General features: G+C 41.7%; 2 protein-coding genes across 2 annotated transcripts; one reads left to right on the top strand and one right to left on the bottom strand.

The window, feature by feature from the left end:
- Positions 1-6,951: 6,951 nt before the first annotated feature.
- On the bottom strand, positions 6,952-13,465 carry ACOT13 (acyl-CoA thioesterase 13). The gene is made up of 3 exons (XM_050891861.1): positions 13,370-13,465; positions 9,899-10,083; positions 6,952-7,680 (listed from the first exon to the last, which is right to left on the bottom strand). Exons 1-3 carry the CDS (start codon positions 13,448-13,450, stop codon positions 7,524-7,526), a joined length of 423 nt encoding a protein of 140 aa, XP_050747818.1. The 5' UTR covers positions 13,451-13,465; the 3' UTR covers positions 6,952-7,523.
- Positions 13,466-13,557: 92 nt separating this feature from the next.
- TDP2 (tyrosyl-DNA phosphodiesterase 2) lies at positions 13,558-22,309 on the top strand. Its single transcript, XM_050891397.1, has 7 exons — positions 13,558-13,788; positions 13,881-13,975; positions 18,065-18,232; positions 19,575-19,666; positions 20,141-20,259; positions 20,632-20,802; positions 21,650-22,309. Exons 1-7 carry the CDS (start codon positions 13,558-13,560, stop codon positions 21,929-21,931), a joined length of 1,158 nt encoding a protein of 385 aa, XP_050747354.1. The 3' UTR covers positions 21,932-22,309.
- Positions 22,310-22,717: the final 408 nt, after the last annotated feature.

The raw sequence follows: 22,717 nt of genomic DNA, 5'->3' as shown, positions 1-22,717 counted from the left end.
AGTTTGGATTTTGCTTCCTGAGTGCAATCCCTTTGTTTCATCTTAATTTGTCATTTTGGACATGATCTCAGAGCAGTGAGAATATGGCCATAGTTATCTTGATTAGCAAAGAAAATGACTTAGCAGTTTTCTTGCATTAGGAATTTTGGTTTTCTTCATTCTGGTTTCTCTTAGAAAAAGCCTCAAGATGTTGGCCTCAGTGGCTGTGTACAGTCCTTTTAAGTGTCAGCAATGGTATGATTCTTAACTTTAATTCCCTGTATTACAGGGAACAATCTGCTCAGTTTAATCGCTTTTTTAGTTTTGTATGGGATGCATAAAACGCACAGGCTGATAATTCGTTCTTCATGCTAGTGATCCCAGAGTTAAATAATACTGTGTTTTCTTGAGAGAACATAGTTGTATAATACTGATTTTGTTAAATGTGGTCCATTCTGCCCAGCTAACAAACGTTATGCTTTTGCTGTGCTATCAGATTGAGTTGTTAGCCATCTGCATTGTAGAAGTTGTGAAAAAAAAGATAAAGGGGAACAATAAGCTTCAGAGCATGAGAATCTCAGGGAGTGTATGAGAGTTTGTTCTGAAATCATTTGGCATCTTTGAAAGGTGTCTCTTTTCTCGACTTAAACAGGATGACTTTTGAGGGAAAAGATTAAACTTGGAATTGTCCCACTCTTTCTCAACGGAGCTTCTAGTTCAACCTTAGAATATTCTTCTGTTAAGTTTCTTTGGCAAAATGCCCTTCAGAAGTGAATGGAAGCAGTTCACAACATCTAGCTTTTGGTTTCAGGCCCTCTGTATCAGCTTAGTGGCTTTTTGGTAAGCTTTCTTAACTTTAAAGTGTAGGTTTTCTCGCACAAAACTGATGTTTACAAAGCACAGTTTGTGACTGTGTAAACCTAATTAGTTTGTTCAGTGGAGCTGTTTGTAAATACAAAAAGGGCTCTTTTATAAGACAAGAATTTTGGTTACTACCTGTTGTCAGCTGCTTGTGTGACTCCTTTGGATATGCTAATACCGAGAATTGAAATACGCTCAATATCTCACCTGAATATGGGAGTTTTACCAGGCTATTGCTTGAGGATTTGTCATGTGAACTTGACAAGTGCGAATGGGGCAGGGATAAATGTGGAGGCAGCAAAATTAAGTAGACAGAGGCCCATTAAATCTCTTGCATCTAAATGAAGTGTCTGGTGAAGGGAAGCTTGTGTCGGGTGCTTCCCAGATGATGAGGAGAAACTTCTTAAATGTCATAGCCTGGACATGGCTGTATAGTTCCCGTTCACTTTTCAAGCTTCTTCAGCTGTGCAAGTGTTATCAAAAATACGGTAAGATGGACAGAACTGCTTGTACAAGCATTGCCCAAATGTAGTAGGCCTGTAGCTAGTTTGCAGTTGATGCCCTTTGTCACATCTGTCTCAAACAAAGCATAAATGGCTTCTCGAAAGCTATTTTGTTACACTAAAATTGCTGTGTTAAGTGATACATCAGGTACTAGAAACACATTGGGATTACTCAGTGTTTCTCTTAAAAGAAAAAAATTGATTACTAAAACTAGAATTAATCTTTGAGCATTGAAAGCTTTAGATCAAGGTACTGATCTCTTGCTACAAGTTGATTTTTTGCATAGCAAAATGTTAAGCCTGTTAGAAACAAAGCTGGTGGAAAGATGGTAATTTTGCCAGTTTCAATTTTCTAGACTTTTTAAAAAATTAAATCTCTGAAAGACCTACTTGATCTGTATTTACAAAATGGAAAACAAGCAGAGGATCAGTCTTCACTACAGGTAGGTGCTCTGATCCTTGTGAATGACAACATCTTTTTGTTGACACATTAAGGCATAATGTATTAGTTTTAAAATTACTTTAAAACCTGATCGAAGTGCCATAAACTCCTACTCCTTGTACGTACTCCCAGCTTGTGAGCTGTACAGGCATCCTTCCCTGCCCATGTCTGTTATGCTGCCGGGAGAACACTGCATTGTCTTGCACTTGTGTGCTGAGTCATTAGGTTACTTGCAGTTAATGAACGCCATCTCACGTTAAATCTGGATCTCTGGGGGTTGAACAGTGAGAACGGTTGCTTAGGGGTTTTTTGCTCGTTAAGTGTGAGATAATTCTAACGGACTGTTACAGGCTTCATTTAAGATTGCATTAAGGTTCCTGCCACTAGCATGATAGTTGTTAAAGTCAAGAATTACTAGACTACATTTACATCCACTAATCAGACAGACGTGTGGTGTGAGCTCACTTAATTGCTATTTTTTTTATTAGCTTGGAAAAGCTTCTCCCACTTCTAGTTTTGCATTTATTGCAGCAGCAAATTCAGAAGCTGTATAAGCCTACAGATTCTGGAACAGCTTTCTGGGATGAAGTAATGAGATAAAGGGTTTTAATAGTGTTACACAAAAGGGAGAACAAGTTCAGCATGGATGTTTGAGGCATGGTACTAGCCTGAGTGGCATTTATTCTAGAATTCCTTTTGTGGAATTTTTCATTTTAGTAATCTTTACATATAAACCACTCTTTCCCAAACCATAAGGCCAATGTTGTTACTTGTCCCTTAGTATCATTAGCACACAAAAAGGACATTTCTGTGTATAGGTTTGGCCTTCATTTGCACCTGTGCTACTTGATGCCATGCTGGTGTTGGGAGAGCAAGGCCTCAGCTTGTAGGTGTCTTCCGTACCTGCTAGGCTACTTCACTTTGCTGCAGGAGTTCAGCATCTCTTGAGTTAAAAGGTTCAGAGCGAGCAAGCCTCTACACTGGAACTGGAAGTTCCCTTAGCTCTTTCCCTGCTGTAGTGCCCAGGGGCTGGGTGCTTTGCATTAGTTCGGTGTTTGTCTTCCGTGTTGTGGTGTTCTTGGAGTACAGATGAACTCTCTGCTGTCAGGAATACCAAGGAGGAAACCGCAGTTCCATCTACAGTAGTATGTACTGCGCTCTGATTTGCGCACCACAGCTGGGAGGTCACACGGCTGACTGTACAGCGCTGACGCTGTGGAGGGGTGCATCAGCTCTGCAGGTTAACTGAAGCAAGCTAAGTGATAAGCAAGCATCATTTCTCTTCTGCATGGCTGACTGAAATGCTTTTTAGGGCTGAAGATATCTGTGACCTAGTTCTGCTTGGAAAGGATTTACGTATGGAAAGGTCCCTTAATTTGAGCACAATTACTGTATGCTAGAGCACCTGCTCTACCAGCTGCTTTTCTGGACTCTTGAACTACTGCTTTTAAGCAAAAGAAATCAAAGATCCAGAATCTTACTACAGTGGTACAGCCCCAGGTACTGTTTTGGTGAAAAAAAGGGGGGTTTGTTTTTTCTTCTGGAGGATAGCCAATGTGCCTTGTTTGATTAGAGCTTGCAGGAAACTTGCTCTGGCTTAGGCGAGAACTGTATATGCTGCAGTGTCCCACAACCATGGTAGTTTGGGAGCAGGGGAGCTGGTAACAGCATTCATTCAGTGAATGCATTACAGAATCACAAAGGTAGTAACTGTCATGTTGTCTCTGAACTCTTAAGTAGCAAAATAGGAATCAAAGTGCTTTTTTCTTCATTCCCATGGACAGTGAGGTAAGGGAGAGGTTTTGGAGTTTCTTTCTACTGGCTAAATGGTTTCTGCAGAAAGAGAATTCTAAAATGGTTAGTTATAAAACACAGTTGGAAATTCTTCCGTATGCCCTGGCAGTGGCTCAGACCCAGGCAGTGAAGCTGAACAGAATTGAACTGCTGTTCAGAACAGTTACTTAACAGCCTAATTCTCCCTGCCCCCCCCCCCCCCCCCCCCCCCCCCCCCCCCCCCCCCCCCCCATCCCCTTTAGGTAGTAATACTTGCCAATTTGAGAATTGTAAACCAACTAGCTCATAATTAAATTCAGAGTAACCTAGGTGAAGCAGCTCAGCCCTGAGACCCCTGTGACAGGTGGCTCAACCTGAAAGACGAACAGTTTAATGCTTGTTTCAGCAGTGATGTGCCTTCCTTACCCTCTCCTTTCCCCAGTTTATTGCTGACAAGTTCCTTCTTCCCAAGAGCTGGAATCCTTAATGACTAAATTCCTCCTCACAGCACCTTAATCTGTGATCGGTATTTGCCCTCATTAGTATCTGGACTCTTGGTTTTAAACACCAGTGGGAACGATTCTGTTCAGATTCCTCATTTTCTCAAGTGATCTGTAATGCACAGTTCTATCACGGTGCGAATACCTGGCTGTCAGTCTGAATGCATTCGTGCAATAGTAGTGATGTGAAACCAGCATGAAACACTTGGCTGACCAATATATTGCATGAAGTGGGAAGCTGCAGTTACTTTCACTGATAGAGACAAACTGTTCCACAACATGTCGCATACCACTATGTGAAAAGTGTGGCCCTCCATAAGGACAGACCTCTAGACATCAAGGAGTATGATGTAGGTGTTTGGTACGTTTGAAAAAAAAAAAAAGATCAGGGAAAAAAAAAAACCCAAACAGCACAATACAGGAAGGACAGTCTTGTTTGCAGCTGTAAGATACGGAGCTTACAGATGTCTGTTAGTTATTAGATATGTAATCTGGTGTACTAATAAGAATCACAAGATGATCTCATCAAGTCAGTTTATTTGCTTGCTTGTAAGGGAATTATGCCTAAATCTGCAGTGATGGAACCAGGTCAGCCCTGCAGGAGATCCGTTCGTTCTGCTGCCAGGTGGAACCATGTACCATTTGTCCTTATTACAGTAATTTTTTTCCATTACTTCCTTTGAGGCTCAGCTAGGGTAAGATGCAGATTTTTCAACATGTAGGTTAGGGTGAAATCAGTAAAGAACACTTCCAAATATTGTCTGATGTTTGACGGTTTACTCCCAAAGCTAAGCAAGCTCAATGGTGACAATTCCTCCTAAGATCATCTCCAAGCCTAAGTTAAGTTGTGAAATAAATTACGAGGTCAACATGCTGCTGCTGGTGGAGGGATAGCAGACAAGGTTGTCTTAAAATAATCAGTTTAATGAACCACTTCTAAAATAACTGGCCTGCATATTAGTGATGTCCCTTTTTCTTATTAATTAGGCAGCACTAAAATACTGGGTTGAATAGTCTGTTACAAGGGAGAACAGAATTCACTTGTTACTTCAGGAAGGGGTTTTTTCTGTTTCCCTCTCAGCCTCCAACAGTCCTTGCCAGGCTCAAATGGGAACAGGAGGATACAGTTGTTTCCATGTTGAGGTTTGCCACTTTTAATTTGCCTGGACACTTTTCAATTGTAATTATGTAGATATGATGAATGCTAAGTGATAAATGAGACCACTTAACTGTGGTAGGTTCCTGAGGCAGCCAGCTTTGATTGAGGGAAGTCATGTTAAGTTGCGGTGGGACAGTTACACGAGGACAGAGTTGGCCCAGCACACAGAGCTGTGAGAGTTCTGAATCTTTTGGCATGTATTGAATTCGGCACCTCCTTCATTCTCACCCTCTGCCTTTTATTTCAGGTAAGTCAAAATCACTCTTGTGTTCCAGTGAGGGGGGTGGGTTTGTAAGTAGTTGGGGGAGCAGTTTTAATCCTCACTTCTATTTCCTTGCACTCTACTACATGGGTAACCTATGGAAGAAAAAAGGTAAACTTAAGAATGAGAAAAAAGTTGATTGGAGGTGCCAGAACATGTTAACAGGCAGATGACCAGAACAGCAACTGCTAAACCCACTAGGTGTGTCCACATGCTGTGATGGATTCTCTCTGTCTGCTCATTCTAGTAATTGTAGAGGAGCTGGAGATGCTTAAGACTCATAGTAGAGCTCCAGGCAGAGGAAGCTGTAAAGTGAGAAACAATTTAATACAGTAAAGCATACAGGAAAGATTTAAAACAACAAAGGTTGCTCCTGTAATAAGCATCTTCACAGAACTGCTTTAGCAAGGCATTGTGTTTCTATAAATGGGATTCAGGGATGATTCTGAGCATGAGTGCAAGTACTGGGGAAAAAATAATTGCAAATGTACTGCTGAAGAAAGGATGCTACTATTAAAAGTTCAACTAGCCACAAGCATGTAAGCCACGTATGCTTCTGAGACAGCCTCAGAGAAAAAGCTTTTGTTGAGAATGTATATATGATGAACAACTGTTCTAAACTTGCAGCAAAAATACATGCTGATAGCCTGAGCCCACTGTAGGTATTTTTTTTAGAGGACTTCCATTGAAGGGTAAGTCATCAGCTATATCACTTGTTTGAAAGTCATTTTGGAAAGATTGCTGATATTAGTGAACTTGTTCAACTTCATATTGAAAATCAGTCTGCATGAACAGGTCACTTAACTCATTGGAAATTAATTTCTTTAGGTTTAGGAAGGCACAAAAAAAGCCCTAACTGCACATTTAATCACAAAATTCAAATCACTGAAGACAATGAGTCAGCTTCCATGACAAAAAGAATGATGCATGCTCTTTACTAGTGTAGATTAACTTTTTCAAATCTCTCACTAGAGAAGAAAAACTAAGGTCACGGTTTATGTAAACTTGCACTGCATATGTAGTAGCATCGCTGTTTTTATTACAGTGTGATAGTCTTGCCAAGGATTGTTTGTCATCAGTTTGAAGAAAGCAGTTAAACCTGTCCACAACAGTGCATGAGGAGACAAGTCTTCAGCTGATAAAGAGCAGCTTAACTCTACTACATTCAACCCAAGTCAGACAATCTACAGCCTTAGCCTGATGAAAGGCTCACCAAATTTATTCTGATGATACATTTCTAACTCTCAGCGGATCATTTTTAAACAAATAGAGCCAGCACTTCAGGTAGGTAGAGGTGGAAAAGCCCTGACGATGTAACTGCATTTTCACATTCAGGAATCACAGGGAGATGATGAAATCTCAGGTGAATTTGTGTACAAGGGTTCCACCACACCCTCTCTCAACCACTCCATGCTGGCAAGCTTGGCTCAGTACAAAGAGATTACAAAACTATTAAATAATCTTTAAAAAGGTAGTTTCAGAAAGCTTTATTGAATACTTTTGAATTTGTTACAGCATCAGTTAATTGTAAATTACATTTTGTATTAGCCTGCTTTACACTTTCAAACCAGTTTCACACTATGTTATAGGAACTCTGTACTACCATCTCACAGAACAAGTAGTTTAGTGTGCAAACATATATAGTGTTGTTTGAATGTGACTGATGGGCCCGAAGGCAGGGTTGCTTTGTCACACACCACCACCACAGGCAAAGAAAACAGATCTCTTAAAATGCTGTCATGCTGGTAAACCATATGGCTGGTCCAAAGGCTCTTCCCTTCTGCTCTCTTGACCAAAAAAAGCCAGATGCATCCCCATGCTATCACACTCCGTTGTTCATCCGAAAATAGGCACTAATTTTAGACTTGTAGCAATTCTGGTGGTAATTAAGAAATTTGTTCACGTATTATGGGAGTGAGACAACTTCACTTTATATAGACTATCACAACTTTGTGCAGATGATGTCTTATTGCATAAATGAGACAATCATTCTATATGGGATTCTTAAGCCCAACATTATTATTTTTTAAATTGCTTTCTTATATTAATTTCCTAGATACTTTGTATGTCTGCCTTGTGCAATTAACTTTCCTGTTGCCTTATTTGTTAAATCCACGCTGGCAAATGCAATGTTTCTTCCTTGCTTCAAAATCTGAGCTGTAATCAGTATCTCTTCTCCAATCTTAGCAGCAGAAGTGTATCTTCAATGAAGAACAAAATGAACAGGTAAGAGGCTGTACAGAGCACAAATCCAAGAATATTCCTGCATTTTAGATTATCATGAAGGGAATTAGCAAAAGCGAGTAATGAAGACACATCTCTCTCTGCCTGCCTGCTTGCAAATCCCCACTTCTTAAAGTACTTGAGTTGCCCTAAGTACTGCAGTGGTAATTCAGTATAAGAGCTCTCTGAGAAAATGGAGGATAGAAAGAAACCCATTGGCTTGGTGCTGAGGAAAAGTCCGTTTTGGAACAGAAACAATTAGGTATCAAAGACCTCAGTTAGAAGTTCAGCTCCAAGTCCTTTTCCAGTCACTGCTGGCTCCCTACAGCCTTTCTAAACTAGTCTGGCTGGTTCAGCTGCAAAATGTCTCTGTACAAAGGCTCCAGAAGGTCATTTCTGTATGGAACCTAAGCATAGGTTAACTGCTTCCCATACCCTGGTCAGAGAAAAGTCGTGGAAAACTGGGAGGCCTTCAAACTTCCTAGGTTTAATGCTGTTTCCATTCATTAGACAACTCTTTGTTTTTATTTACATGAGTAGGAAGGTATGCTTTTAAAACACACTCTCCAGGGAGTAGGAAGAAATTCCCCCACAAAAAGCCTGGAAAGAATTAGGTGGAACATGATCCAACCATGATCTGAGGTAAGGGAACAATATTCAAATGTTAGAATTACAGAGGAGAATGTATAATTGCTGGATATAAATCTTACTGAGATAAATTTCATCAACCAGTCCATTTTTATACATGACGCCATGTCAAAAGTATGTCAGTCATGCCTAATGCTGATGTAGCACAAGCCCCATTAGTTGATGGGGGCAGGGTTTCGGTCTTGTTTCATTCTCAGAGGCTGCTCCTGATCCTCTTGTAATTAAAACAAAAAAAAGTTTCCCTGTTTCTCTCTGTTCTTTCCATTACTGAAATAGCTTCCTCGTGCCAACTTTTTAAAAAGCTCCTTCCCAAAAAGGAAAAAGTTGTATTATAGCAATATTTGACATCCAGTATCACTTGTTCAATGAAAGCAGTAGTCTGGGTTAAACAAAGCTATTAATATTGCTTCACATAACATTTCCTAAAGGTTATGCTACTCAATCATTTTGGATCACCTCCAGAGAAAGCACTTTCTTAAGATTTTAGCCCTTATGTAATTGGGTAGGCATACTTGATAGTGTTAATAATTCACATGTTGGCCTCTTGGTATACTACTGTAGGGAAAAAAACCATAATCATAGGAGAATTTCAGATTTTCATTTCCAGTAATTTCTTAGTCATCACAGTGGTAGTATAAAGCTTAAATAGACACTCCAGTCCCACCTGCCCAGTGAAGAAACCAGAAGGTGCTGGGGGAGAAAGGAGGGAACGTGGTAAAGATAGAGATCACTCCCCATATGCTTTCAAAGCTTTTTTTTTTTTTTAAAAGACAGTTTCAAATGACAGGTTACTTTTCCAAGATTTTTAATGCTCTGTGTTAGTTACTCCAAGTAGGATTACTTTAGTTCCAATCAGTCATAACCTCTTCATTAAAAGTAATGAATCAAAGCTGACAAGTTATAATAGCATGATCAAAGAAGGTTTCAGAACAACTTTTTTTTTTAAAGACACTGTGCTTTAAATTTGCATTACAGGAAGAAATATTCTCAGTATAAAACTACCTTTAAATGACCTAGAGCAAAGGAATCTTCCTCCACTGAGAAATTCTGATTCAACCTGTAATTCACCCTCTACGTGAGCATACAACGGAGCTAAACTGTTTCCTGTTTTAATATTTTTCTTCTTTTAACATTTTATGGACTAATACTAAAAAAGGGTTTATAGAAAGCTGCTTACCCTAGATCTTGGTGTTTGAGGCCACGCTCTAACATATCTTCACAAGTGAAGACAGAAGTTGAGCCAATTTCATAAGACTAAACTTTACCACGTATCAACATCCCTTTACATTCTATGAATGAATGGGTACCATCTCTTAAATGCATGTAACAAATAAAAGCTTAAGAAGGTCCAACTCGAATTTTGTAACCAAACAGCAATATCCCCAAATGCAATCCCCCCTTAATTTATCAAAACAAGACTTCTGAAACCAAAGAAAACACCTTTTTTAAGTGAGTACTACAGCACAGAAATGAAATACAATGGAGTCAATACCGTGTTAGGGGAAGAAAAGTTAGTATGTTCTGGTAAACATGGTGGATGATACCTACGTGATGTTCATGTCCACACTGACCCCGGGCACTGCTCTTTCTGTGTACATCAATGCTGCTGTTGACACCACATCCACAAGTGTGGCTGTCAAACCTCCGTGTAATGTGCCACCTCTGTTTGTATGCTCCTCCTCTACTTTCATTTCACAAACAATTTTTCCGGGAGTTGCAGAAAGAATTTTCATCTGTATAACCAAAAAAGGAATAAAAAGCTTACTGACAATAGTACCAACACCCAATACTGCCCTGAATGAAACTGAAAGTAAATTTTGTTTAATTCTGGACTCATGAGACAAATTAAAAGATGAAAAATATAGTAATTCAAGTGTCACATTAGGTATGTCCATAAATCTTGAGCAGAAGATTGTTGCCTTAGAAAAATTTGTATTTCTAGTGCAGATATTTAAACTGACAGCTTAGCAAAACTTAAATACTTGCTATGCTCTCAGGAATTGCTTAGGAGACAACATTCTTCAGTTTGCCTTTTGCTTTAATCTGTGACTGAAAAGCCAGATCAGAGGCAACACAAAACTGCTCTGACTATCTGCGTGTACCACAGTTGTGAAGGTGTATCTGTTAGCTCACAAAATGGAAACGAGACTGACAGTAATTCATTAATCATTATACTAGAGCAACCTCAGTAAAAATCAGTATTTTGAAATGAGCACTGGAAATGCTAATCAGATTGGCCTCCCTGAACTGAAATTTGTATTCCTGGGGAGAAGTATCCAAGGCTGTATCACACTGTATTACAGCATCGTGATTTGCATATACACTTTTATTCCAGCCCATAGGTGTTAAATAGAAAATCACAGTACATCTGTGGTACCATGCTTCCCCCTGTAACCAACACAAGAAGCTGGATTTTTGAGACCAAGAAGTTACTGCAATTCAGTATTTTAAAATCTTTTTTTCAAGTTTCTTCAGTTAGTAGCACTATATTCAAAATCTGAAATATATTAAAAATCTGAAAGGAGATGCAAAACTGAGGCAAATTCAGCACAAGACTTTGAAGTACCTTTAGACTGTAACAAGTGAAATGTGGGCATAATACTTATAATTCCTACTGATTTTCTAATTTTTTTACAAAGGCTTTTTTTTAACTTACATGTTTCCATACCGTATCAGCTAAGTTGACTTAAATCTTTTTAACCTTAAAAGGAATCAAGATTGAAATGTCGCCAGTTTCACTATTCCTTATTTATAACGCAGTGTAAGAGCTCAGTTTCAGCCAATGCCCCTTTCTGATAGGCCAAAGTTTATCCAAATTTTGCAGAGAAATGATACTAAGACAAACGATGATGTAGTACACAGTCCATCTACGAATGGAAAAAGCTGGAATTAAACAGAGGGGAAATCGCTGAGGCGGTGTCTGAATATAGAAATAGCACCCTGATGCACGAAAATCCCAAGTCCTAAACCAGGCATGCTGCGCTGCACTGACTGGAGGCCTAAGTTTCTGACAGAATTTCTAATGAGGACTTTACTGATGCTTGACACTGGGAGCAGATGGCTTCCACTACTGTCAGGGAGCGCTCCAATCCATCAGCGAGGCAAGGAAAGCATCTGGTTTCATTTGTCATTGCTCTGATCTGGCACTAGCTGCCTGCTCTCCTTGACGGAAACAGTTCAGTATTTGAACGCTTCCAGGACTGACACAGCTAGAGCTGCTGGTTTGTACTTCTCACAGCCCTTCTGTGCTTGTCCTCCCACGCGTCTGTCTCAGTGAACGGTATGCTGCTTCGGGTTCCAGCCACTACTGCGATGCACTACCTCTTTGGAGAAAGGGGCTTTAAAACCCACACTTGTTAAGCCCTATGTAGATACCACATTGGAATTAAACCAGAAACCAAGTCTGATGCTGGAGCTGAAAAGTTTCAGACTAAAATCTGTCTTCTCCAGAACAGGAAAAATTTTGAGTCATATTTAGTTATGGTAAGAAAGGCTTCAGGTATCTCCCAGAAAAACAGCAGATACTTTAAATTCAAACAAAACTGTACTTTTATTGTTATTATGATTATATTCATAGCATCATAATTCTAGGAGGAGATTGCAGAAAAATTCTATAAGTATTCCAGAGCAAGGTAGGAAGCCTGTCTCCCAAGGCTCACTTCCAGCCAGTTACCTTTATGAGCTGAAATACTGCATTTGCTCTCCACTTAGTACGATTTTGAGGTTAAGGAGAGAAAAGTTATCACAGTGAAGAGGTGACTAAGAACTAATTGGACTCTATAAATAAATGAGCTTCTTAAACTTGAAGCTTTATACTTTTTATATACAAGACCAAAATGTCTTGGGGAAACAAGACAATAAGAGTTGTTTTGCAAATAGTTACTTTCTATTAAATGTATCGCATCATGGAGCTGTCAATGAAAGCAGTGCTTCCAATATTACATTTGCTCCTCCACAATGCAAAACATATAAATTTTGACATGGCTGGTTTTCTTAGATATATTTACTGCATCACTCCACGTCACAGTTACACAAATGAATGGGAATTAAATGGAGAATTCTAGCGTTGCAAAATTTAATGAGAACACTGCAACTACTTCACAGGACCACCCTACACAGCAGCTACACTACTGCACACTATAAAATTTAAGACAACACAGTAATGGCATTTCAACTTTTTTGATCATAACGTAGCATTACATTAGAGCCGTACAAGTCAAACACATTTCTTTATACTAGGCCTTGTGTAGAAACTCACAGAGCACTGAGGTGCTTGTGCTTTCAGTCTGACTTCAAGGTGAGGTGTGAGATGTTATAATGAGCTACTTTTTTTATTTTTAAACAGAGAAGAGTAATAATTTATTTCATAATTTCACAGTCCTGAAAGTTAGCCAAGTCACGGGTGCTATGAAGGGAAGAATACTGGTTACTAAATAACTCATGGAAGGTTATTCAGCACAATCCTCGTCTTCAGAGAAGTACTGGAAAGCAGCTCTAAGTATTTAAAAAGAGTTATTGAATAACAATTATGTTTTCTACCGTGTGTTGCCATCACTGCCACACATCCCCGTTCGGAGATCTTGAATCCGGGGAAAACAACGGCGGGCCCTGAAGTGCCCGCAGCCATGCCTCCGCGGTCGGGGTTCAGCTAACCCACCGCAGGCCTCGGCCTTCTCCAGCTCCGGCGGCCTGGCCCGGGGGGCACCGTCTGCCAGGCCGCTGCCCGCCCGAGGCTGCGCCTGAGGCGGGCACTGCCCCGGCGGGACAGCACGGCTTCGCCAGACCTCGGCCGAGTCGCCAACAGCGAGACCGCGCCTAAGGAAACAACACACCTCACCCTGGTTCAGCCTTTTATTCTGGGAGGGGGGAAAAACGGCTTTTAAACGAGCGGCCCCGCCTCGGGCGAACCGCCGTCTCTCCAGTCAGAGGCTGCCGTTAACGGCCAGCCGCCGGCGGGACGCCCTCCCTCCTGCGGGCCGCGCCGCCGCCCGCCGCCCTCTCCCTGCGGCCCGCCCGTACCTTGCGGAGCACCCGGTCGAAGCCCTGCGACTCCACCATGTACTTGATAGCCTCCTTCAGGCTCGCCACCGTGAACCCCATGCTGCCCGCTCACGCCGATCGGCCGCCCCCCGCGCCCCGGAACGGCAACCCCGGCGGGCGGGGCTTCCCTTCGGCTTCCGTCCACAGCGCCCCGCCGCAGGGGAGCTATGGAGGCGGCGGCGGAGGGGCGACGGGAGGAGGACGCGGACGCGGCGGCCCAGTTCCCGCAGGCGGGGGAGCCGCTGCCGGCGGCGGTGGAGGGGAAAGAGGAAGAAGAGGAGGCGGCGTTGCACCTCGACAAGCAGAGGAGGGTGCTGTGCTCCGAGTTCGCCGCCATCACCAGCAGCGACGCGGCGGTGGCGCGCAGCTTCTTGGCCGGCAACGACTGGCACATGCAGGTACGCCCGGGGGCGGCGGCGGGGGCTGCGGGGCTGCCCCGGCCCCGGCGGCGGCGGCCGCCCCTTCCTTGCCATCTGCCTCTGTGTTTCAGAGGGCGCTGAACGCCTATTTCGAGCCGCCGCTGGAGAAGAAGGAGGAGGAGGCGGCAGGCGGGGTACCGCCGGCCTGCGCGGGGCCCGGGAGCTGGTAGGTGACCCCCGGGGCGAGGGGGGGGGTGTGTGTGACAGGGGGAGGCGGATCGGGGGCGCCCGGCTTGGCGCGGCGGGGGTGAGGGGAGCGGTGCCTCCGCCTTCCTCGTACCTCCCCGGCTGCAGGCAGGTTGCCCTCCGCTGGAAGGTGCAGCGGCCCCCACACCCGGGAAGAGCCATGTCCCGGGTCGTCGCGTCCCCCCCGGGGAGCAGTGCTCCTCTCTCCGCCTGACTTCGCACCTCTGCTGACGTGGTGAGGCAGGTAGTTTCCGTTCCTCACGTTTATGTTTCCACACTAGTTCTGGTTGTTTCCCAAGGCTGCCCCCTTCGAGGGGAATAGCCAGCTCCTCTTGAGAGGCTGTCAGACTTGGGGGCTGCACTTTCCCTCTGTGGATGCTTCAGCCACCTTCCTCTGGGCTAGTAGATTGTGAGCCTTTCGGAGACGGGACAAGGTCATTTTCTTTTCATTGTCTTGTCTTGTGCAGCAATACATATGTAGAATTTACTGTATACACACACATTTGTATATGTGTAAACTGTGCATGTATGTCATATACTAGATGTATGCATGTTTATATTTCTATAAATAAAATTGACATGTACATGCATACCTTGTTAAATGTACCTGTGGAAATTGGGATCTAAGATCTGTATCTTACATACACAGATGATCTCACAGCATACTCGTAGGGCATACCAACGGTATTGAACTGCATGCGGAATTGAACTTTTACAGATCCCTGCCATTCACAGTCCTGAGGGAAGCTTTTTTCCTATAGATTCATTTATTACAGACTTGCATGTTATATAGAAGAGCCCATATGATATTTATAGTTATGAATAAGCTGTATTTGATAACAGCATGCCTGTTTTTGCTTGATGTGTATGTGTATTGGGTTTGCGTGGCAAGGTTTTGCTAGTGGAGGGGCTACAGGGGTGGCTTCTGTGAGAAGCTGCTAGAAGCTTCCCCCATGTCCAATAGAGCCAATGCCAGCCGGCTCCAAGACGGACCTGACGCTGGCCAAGGCCGAGCCCATCAGTGACGGCAGTAGCGCCTCTGTGATGTAGCGTGTTTAAGAAAGGGGGAAAAAAGGACTCATGTTGGAGAAGCTCATGGAGGACTGTCTCCTGTGGGAGGGACCCCACGCTGGAGCAGGGGAAGAGTGTGAGGAGTTGTCCCCTGTCGTAGTTTAACCCCAGCCAGCAACTAAGCACCACGCAGATGCTCGCTCACTCCCCCCGCCCCACCCAGTGGGATGGGGAGAGAATCAGAAAAAAAAACCTCGTGGGCTGAGATAAACAGTTTAATAGGACAGAAAGGAATGAAAAACAATGATGATTATAATAATAATATGGCAATAGTAATACTAAAAGAATTAGACTCTACAAAGCAACTGGTGCACAATGCAATTGCTCACCACTTGTTGACCGATGCCCAGTTAGTTCCTGAGCAGCAATCTGCCCCTCCCAGCCAACTCCATCAGTTTATGTACTGGGCATGATGTCATATGGTATGGAATAGCTCTTTGGCCAGTTTGGGTCAGCTGTCCTGGCTGTGTCCCCTCCCAGCTTCTTGTGCCCCTCCAGCCTTCTTGCTGGCTCAGCATGAGAAGCTGAAGAATCTTTGACTTCGTATAAACACTACTTAGCAACAACTAAAAACATCAGTGTGTTATCAACATTCTTTTCCTACTAAATCCAAAACACAGCACTATACCAGCTACTAGGAAGAAAATTAACTCTGTCCTAGCTGAAACCAGGACATCCCCCTGAGGAGGAAGGAGTGGCAGAAACAACGTGTGGTGAACTGACCCCAACCCCCATTCCCATCCCCCTGTGCTGCTGGGGGGAGGAGGTAGAAAATTCGAGAGTAAAGTTAAGCCCGGGAAGAAGGGAGGAGTGAGGGAGAAGGTGTTTTTAAGATTTGGTTTTATTTCTTATTATCCTACTCTGATTTGACTAGTAATAAATTAAATTAATTTTTTCCCCAAGTCAAGTCTGTTTTGCCCATGACGGTAATTGCTGAGTGATCTCCCTGTCCTTATCTCGACCCACAAGCCTTTCGTTTTATTTTCTCTCCCCTGTCCAGCTGAGGAGGGGGAGTGATAGAGCAGCTTCGGTGGGCACCTGGCGTCCAGGCAGGGTCAACCCACCATAGAATGTATGAAAAAATGCAAGCCTGCTGAATGTTAGCATCGGTCTCTAGGTAGTCCATGATGAGTCAGAATATATCTGTATCAAACTGGCAGCACCTTTTTCTTTTCCAGCCTCTGTCTGTCTTTGCACTGTGGGTTCTGTCTTGAGGTGTTGTATGCGGTATGTGTTGGGAGGGAGGACTGCTTGGAGATCTCCCAGTCAGGGGAAGATCACTGCAGACCACACAGACTTTTATATTTCATCTTATAGTCCTTCAGGTTACAGCATAAATATAAGAAGTCATCATGGAAATGTTGGAGGCATATACCATGTTATTTACCTACTTAAATATCCCTTAGCTTCCTCTTCTTTGTCTGCTTTTCTTTTTCTGTTCAGTTTAGATTACATGTGCATGGTAGTGGAATCTTATGTTGTTTGTGCAGCACCAAGTACAAAACCAGTACTGAGTTCTAGAGAATAGATTTATTTTGGTTCCAGGCCTTATTTTCATGCGTGCATACAAATTCTGCGTTTAAAACCAAAACTCTAGTATCCCAACTTTGCCAAAATACGGTTTGTCTGGTCTGGGCTATACTATTTAATGTATTTTGTTACAGACTTTGCCTTTACTCAAGAAATTTACATTGTATCAGTGTTGTGGTTTAACCCGGATGGGCAGCTGAGCCCCACACAGCCACTTACTCGCTTCTTCCCAATGAGATGGGGAAGAGAATCAGAAGGGTAACAGTGAGAAAACTTGTGGGTTGAGATAAAGACAGTTTAATAAGTAAAGCAAAAGCTGTGCATGCAAGCAAAGCAAAACAAGGAATTCATTCACCACTTCCCATCGGCAGGCAGGTGTTCAGCCATCTCCAGGAAAGCAGGGCTCCATCACGTGTAATGGTTACTCGGCATGACAAATGCTGTAACCCTGAATGTTCCCACTTCCTCCTCCTTTCCCCAAGCTTTATATGCTGAGCATGACTCCATATGGTATGGGATATCCCTTTGGTCATTGGGGTCAGCTGTCCCGGCTGTGTCCCCTCCCAACTTCTTGTGCTCCCCCCCCCCCCCCCCAGCCCACTTGCTGGCAGGGCAGCAGGAGAAACAGAGAAGGCCTTGACACTGTGTAAGCACTGTTCACAACAGCTAGCACATCCCCGTGATATCAGCACTGTTTTGGTCACAAGCTCAAAACGCAGCACCATATGAGCTGCTACGAAGAAAATTAATTCTATCCCAGCCAAAACCAGTACAACCATATGTTAGCAGGTAGAGTCTGGTTCTCTTTAGCAACACAGTCCCCAAACAGTTACTAGACTGGGCACTCAAACTTTGACAGTGTTGTTTAGCCTTTATCAAATCAACAGGGTAGACAGGCCCTGTGTTTTTGAGGTGGGATTTGGGGTGAATATTCCCAAAGAAAAGGACTATCAATTTGTCACAATGTGAGTTTGCACGTGTACCTCCCCAGGGGGTTCGGCAATTGGAAGAATCTCAGCTCTACTGCAAAGATGGGCACATAAAAGCAAGTCCTGGCTGCAGTTCTTTGTTTCTAATGTGCTGGAAAATGTTTGAAAAACTAATATACACAGCCTGCCTCTAGGATGGGGAAAGAGTTGAATTACTCAAGTGCTTTGGATTACGTTGGTCGCCATCTGATTAACATAAATCAGAATGGTAAATGTTATCTTGTGTCTATAGGGAGGAGGAAAAAACACTTACTTCACCTGTGTACTAAGACTCTGTATGACTGAGGTCTGTATGTTTTAGTTACTGCGCTTTTAAATTATGGTGAGATCAATACATGTTAACTTACTTGTTGGGAAAGTTTTCGATGGCCACCGTAAGTTGTGATGGGTCTAAAGCATTTTCCTTTAGAAGATAAGGGAGGTAATTGCAGGAAGAATAGCATTATGCATGTTGACTAACAAGTAAACTTTCTCTTTAGTATTGACCTCACGACAGATGCAACTACTAGTAATGCCGGTGTCAATAGTGCAGACTCAAGGCAGCAAGAAGATGACAGCAGCTTCTCACTGATAACCTGGAACATTGATGGGCTGGATCTAGGAAATCTAAAAGAACGAGCTAGAGGAATCTGTTCTTACCTGGCATTGTAAGTATAGCTTCATCTTTGTATTGTCATGTACCCAGCTTTAAAGGAAAAAGCAAGCTTCTTGTTTTAGATGATTACAAATCTTCGTGCCCAAATTGCCATTGTTAGATGCAACAATACAATCACTTTATAAATCCTAAATAGCTGAATAAAAGTTGATATACTGGTTGGAAGAGGTGTGAACCTATGCAGCATCCCAAAGGTTAAATATTTTGCAATGGCTACTTTAAAAAGCTTTTTTATAATTAACAATATTGTTCAAGTTACAGTCATACATCAAGAGCATACTGCGTACTTCCATCCTGTACATGAGAGAAGGGTAAAACTGCAAGTAACTTGTTTGTCTCATTCCAGTAGTATGAATAACTTCACGCTAGAGCAAACTGTTTGAAACAACAAAAAAGATTTTTTAGTGACATGTGGAAAGCGGCTCTCTTGCCGTTACTTGTCTATCAAAAAAGAAAATGTGCAAGGTAAGATAAAAGCAATAGAATCTGTGATTACCTTTTATAGTTACACCAGTGGAAGCCCCCCATGAATATATTTATGAGCAACTTAAAAATTACATAAATTGATTTATCTTAATACAGTAACTTATCAGTGTAAATTAAATGATTTAAACAAGTGATAATTTAAGTTCCTCTTAAGACAGCAGAAACCCCTTCAGTAAATCAGTTTTCACTTGATTTTGTTAATCTGCGGTGACTATTTTTCTTCTGTAAATAAGGCCTTAGGTTTGTCCTTCACCTGCTTAGAGCAGGACTATTCAGCAGTGTAGCAAAAATAGGGACAGCTGTAAAGTCATGTCTAAATCAGCATTTTCAGGACTGCTACCCCACATGAACTGTTACTGATTGCACAGCACTCAGAAATAAAAGAGCTTGTCATTGGTGAGACTGGAGAAAATGAATGGCAGGTTACCCGAGGGATCTGTTGTAAGGGAATGAGGTGGCAGTTGGAATCTCCTGGAGAACTCAGATGTTGCAGAACATGTTCCAAAGCTGCTTTGCAGCTGCTTAAGTTGAATTCCTTGTGTAGGTAGTATATGAAACCTGTGCAAATGTTTGCAAGATCAAGGTGTAAGGAAGTCATGCATTTTATTACCACGTCAGTTCCATGCCCATAATAATCGTTCCCTCCCTTTTAACAATGGTTATGTGTCTACATGCTACTAAATATGATGGAGAGATTTTTTTCCTTTTTTAAAAAACAGATTCTTACAATATCTAGGAAGACGAGGACAAGGTGCACCTGAAATCCCTGACCCTGTTCCGTTTGGCCTCAGAGTGTAACAGTACTACCTTTCAGTAGTTAATTTAAAATCTTGTCTTGCCGATTTCAGATACAGTCCAGATGTCGTGTTTTTACAAGAGGTCATCCCACCACATCTCCATCTTCTACAGATGAGAGCAGGCAGTTACACTATTATTCCTGGTAAGAAATAACCCTTGGTTTCTGAAGACAGAAACCGGAGAAGTAAGTTTGGTTGTATTCTGTCTCCCTTGCCAAAATCTCTGACCATTTGTAGGAATGAAAAGAGTAAAGTGAAGAAGAAAGCACTTAAATTATTTTCTGTGTTTTGATATCAGGATATAGTTTGATGCAAATTATGCATGTGAAAAGCTTGCTTGCCTGGTGGTTTCCTTTGTATTTTTTCTGCTTTTTGAAAGACTGATAGCAAGGGTAGCCAAAAAAGTGCCGTAGATAAGTCATTTCTTAAATATTTGCATTTAAAAAATCTGAAAAATTCACACCACTATTATAAAACTTTTAACTAATGACTTTGTACATCTTACAAATTAACATGATTCTCCCAGATCATGGTAAAAAGGTCTCTTTCAGAACCTTAACTTCTTTATGGCACAGCAGAAGATATCCTCGACCATTTCTTTCCCTGTTCCTCTTTAGGTAACGTAGATGGTTATTTCACTGCCATAATGTTGAAGAAGTCAAGAGTGAAGCTACTGAAACATGAGATAATACCTTTTCCAACAACCTCCATGATGAGGAACCTTTTGGTTGTGCATGTGAGTGAGTCAGTATTCACTAAACAGCTGTATTTCTGCCTTCAAAACAAAAAATCCCGGGAAAGGCTGGACTGGCTTTACTCTATGACAGTCTCAAACAGCAGAAGAACAACTTCTCCAAACATACAAACCCAGTTGCATTTGATACTAACAAACTTAAATCTTTTGTTTAAGTTACTGCCCGTACTTTGTTTTCAAACCTCTGAAAACGAAACTCAAAGCCTGTTATCCTCTGTAAGCCACTTTTCTTCAATGTAAAACTAATATTAACCAGAGCTCTGTCATTCAGTAATTTACTTTGTGATTAGAGTTTGCCTTTGAACTTCTTACCATGGTGTGGATAGTAACATTGCCTCTTTGTTTCATGCACAGGTGAGCATATCTGGTAATGAACTTTGCCTTATGACCTCTCATCTGGAGAGCACTAAAAATCACTCTAAGGAGCGTATGAAGCAACTGCAAATGATGTTAAACAAAATGCAGAATGAGTCTGAGTCCACCACTGTTATATTTGGAGGAGATACAAACCTCAGAGACAGTGAGGTAAATAGAAATAAGTAACCTTGTTACTTTGAGAAGGTATTCTGACAAAATCTTCTCAGGCTTTTCTGTTGTCTTTATGAGAAATGACCTGCTTAGGCAGAACAGAGATATGCAACGTTTATTCTCAAAAAGTGGAAGCGTGACTAAGTAGAAGCTGCAGCATTGCTATGCTGAGGCATTGTTGTAGCTGAGGTGATGTATATGAAGAGCTCTCCCCTCCCCACAATAACAAGATGCTTTATTGGCAATATTTATATCTGAGAAGATGCAGGGATAGTTGATGAAGTTTCGACTTCAAAAGCATCTTCTTGTTTTGCGAACCTGATCTTTACTTGCTCAACTCTCTGATTCTCAGAGAGTTAATGCTTATAGAATCAATGAAAGAAGAGGGTGCTCTGGAGAAAATAGATCTTGGGAGTTTAAAATTAATCCCGCATCATCGAGACGTTCAAAATTGGAAGTCATTTTTGGCTGCTGATACTAAAAGTGAAATTTGTGCATTATTACTAAAAGCTCAGTGTTTCATCTTTCCCTGTTGTGAAATTCCATTGCAGTGAACTGGAATGACATTGTTTCAGAGAACATGGTGTTGACACCCATACCTCAAAATTTCAGAGCTGAACGTTTATTTTGTAAAAAGTTTTGGATTTAGAAAGTACTACAGGAATTGTTCATGCTTTAGAGTATCCTGAGAAATACCACAATTTAGAAATATGTCCAATATCTTTGTTTTTAACAACTCATGTTTTGCAGAAAAAAGTGATATTGTGACAACTCGGTTCTGTTTTTCAAGGTAAAATTTGTGAATTCAGTATCTTGTGGATTTTTTCCCCCCTTCTACTTCCAGGTTACTAAACTAGGTAACTTACCTAACAACATTACGGATGTCTGGGAGTTTTTGGGTAAACCTCAACATTGCCGCTATACTTGGGACACCCACTCCAATACCAACCTGGATGCAGAGTACAAGTGCAAGATGAGGTTTGACCGCATTTACTTTCGGCCTGCAGCAGACGGGGGACATATTATTCCACGAAGTATGGACTTAATCGGATTGGAAAAATTAGACTGTGGCAGATTCCCTAGTGATCACTGGGGTCTTCTGTGTAACTTTGATGTGATATTATAAAAACAGAAAAAAGGTTTGCATTGTTAGTTTTTAGGTGATCTGTTCGTGTTTTTACAAAATTTTCCCCTCTCAGTTTAAATAGGATGTATTTAAATTTTCAACCCTAATGCATTCTCTGCTCTTGACTTATGCTGGAATGCCTTCATTTCAAGGCAGGGTTCCCTTCTCATTGCATGCATCTGTTCTTGAATCACGTTTTTAAATATTTATTTTTAACAATGTACGCAAATACAAAAACAAATTCCACTTTTACAATGGGAGGAAAAACCTGTAAATACAATTCATAAACATACTCAGTGGTTTAAAAGACACTTTTATTATGGCATGTATTATAATCTCGTAATAAATGCTGCTTTTTTAATTTTAAGAATACTTTTATTATGCCTGCTTTGTTTCTTTTGTAACCATTTCCATCATCCTTTACAACTCTGTCTTTTGTAGGGTGTTTTGTATTAGCTTCTGAAGTTTGTGTTGTAAGTATCTATGCCTTCAGACAAGACAATAAAGGAGCTGAAGAAAGAATGACTAGATTCTCACAGAATAAGGGTTTCTTAAGTAAGAATTAAACTAGTATTGAACAGATTTAAGAACGATGTGCCTTCTGTTCAACAAGAAAAGGATATAGGCAGATGCATGGAAGTTGTTCACTTGGGTTGGTGTATACCTTGCTGTGTTTATTAACCTGGATATGAGTTGCAGATTAAAACCTGTTATCTTCCAGTGAGCCTCTAGAAACAATGCTCTTATAAACTGCTGTGCAAAGCCTGAGCGGCTCAAGGTCTCGCT

Source organism: Gymnogyps californianus, chromosome 2 (assembly GCF_018139145.2).
Source record: "Gymnogyps californianus isolate 813 chromosome 2, ASM1813914v2, whole genome shotgun sequence".
NCBI lineage: Eukaryota > Metazoa > Chordata > Aves > Accipitriformes > Cathartidae > Gymnogyps > Gymnogyps californianus.
This window is presented reverse-complemented; position numbering and strand designations above follow the sequence as displayed.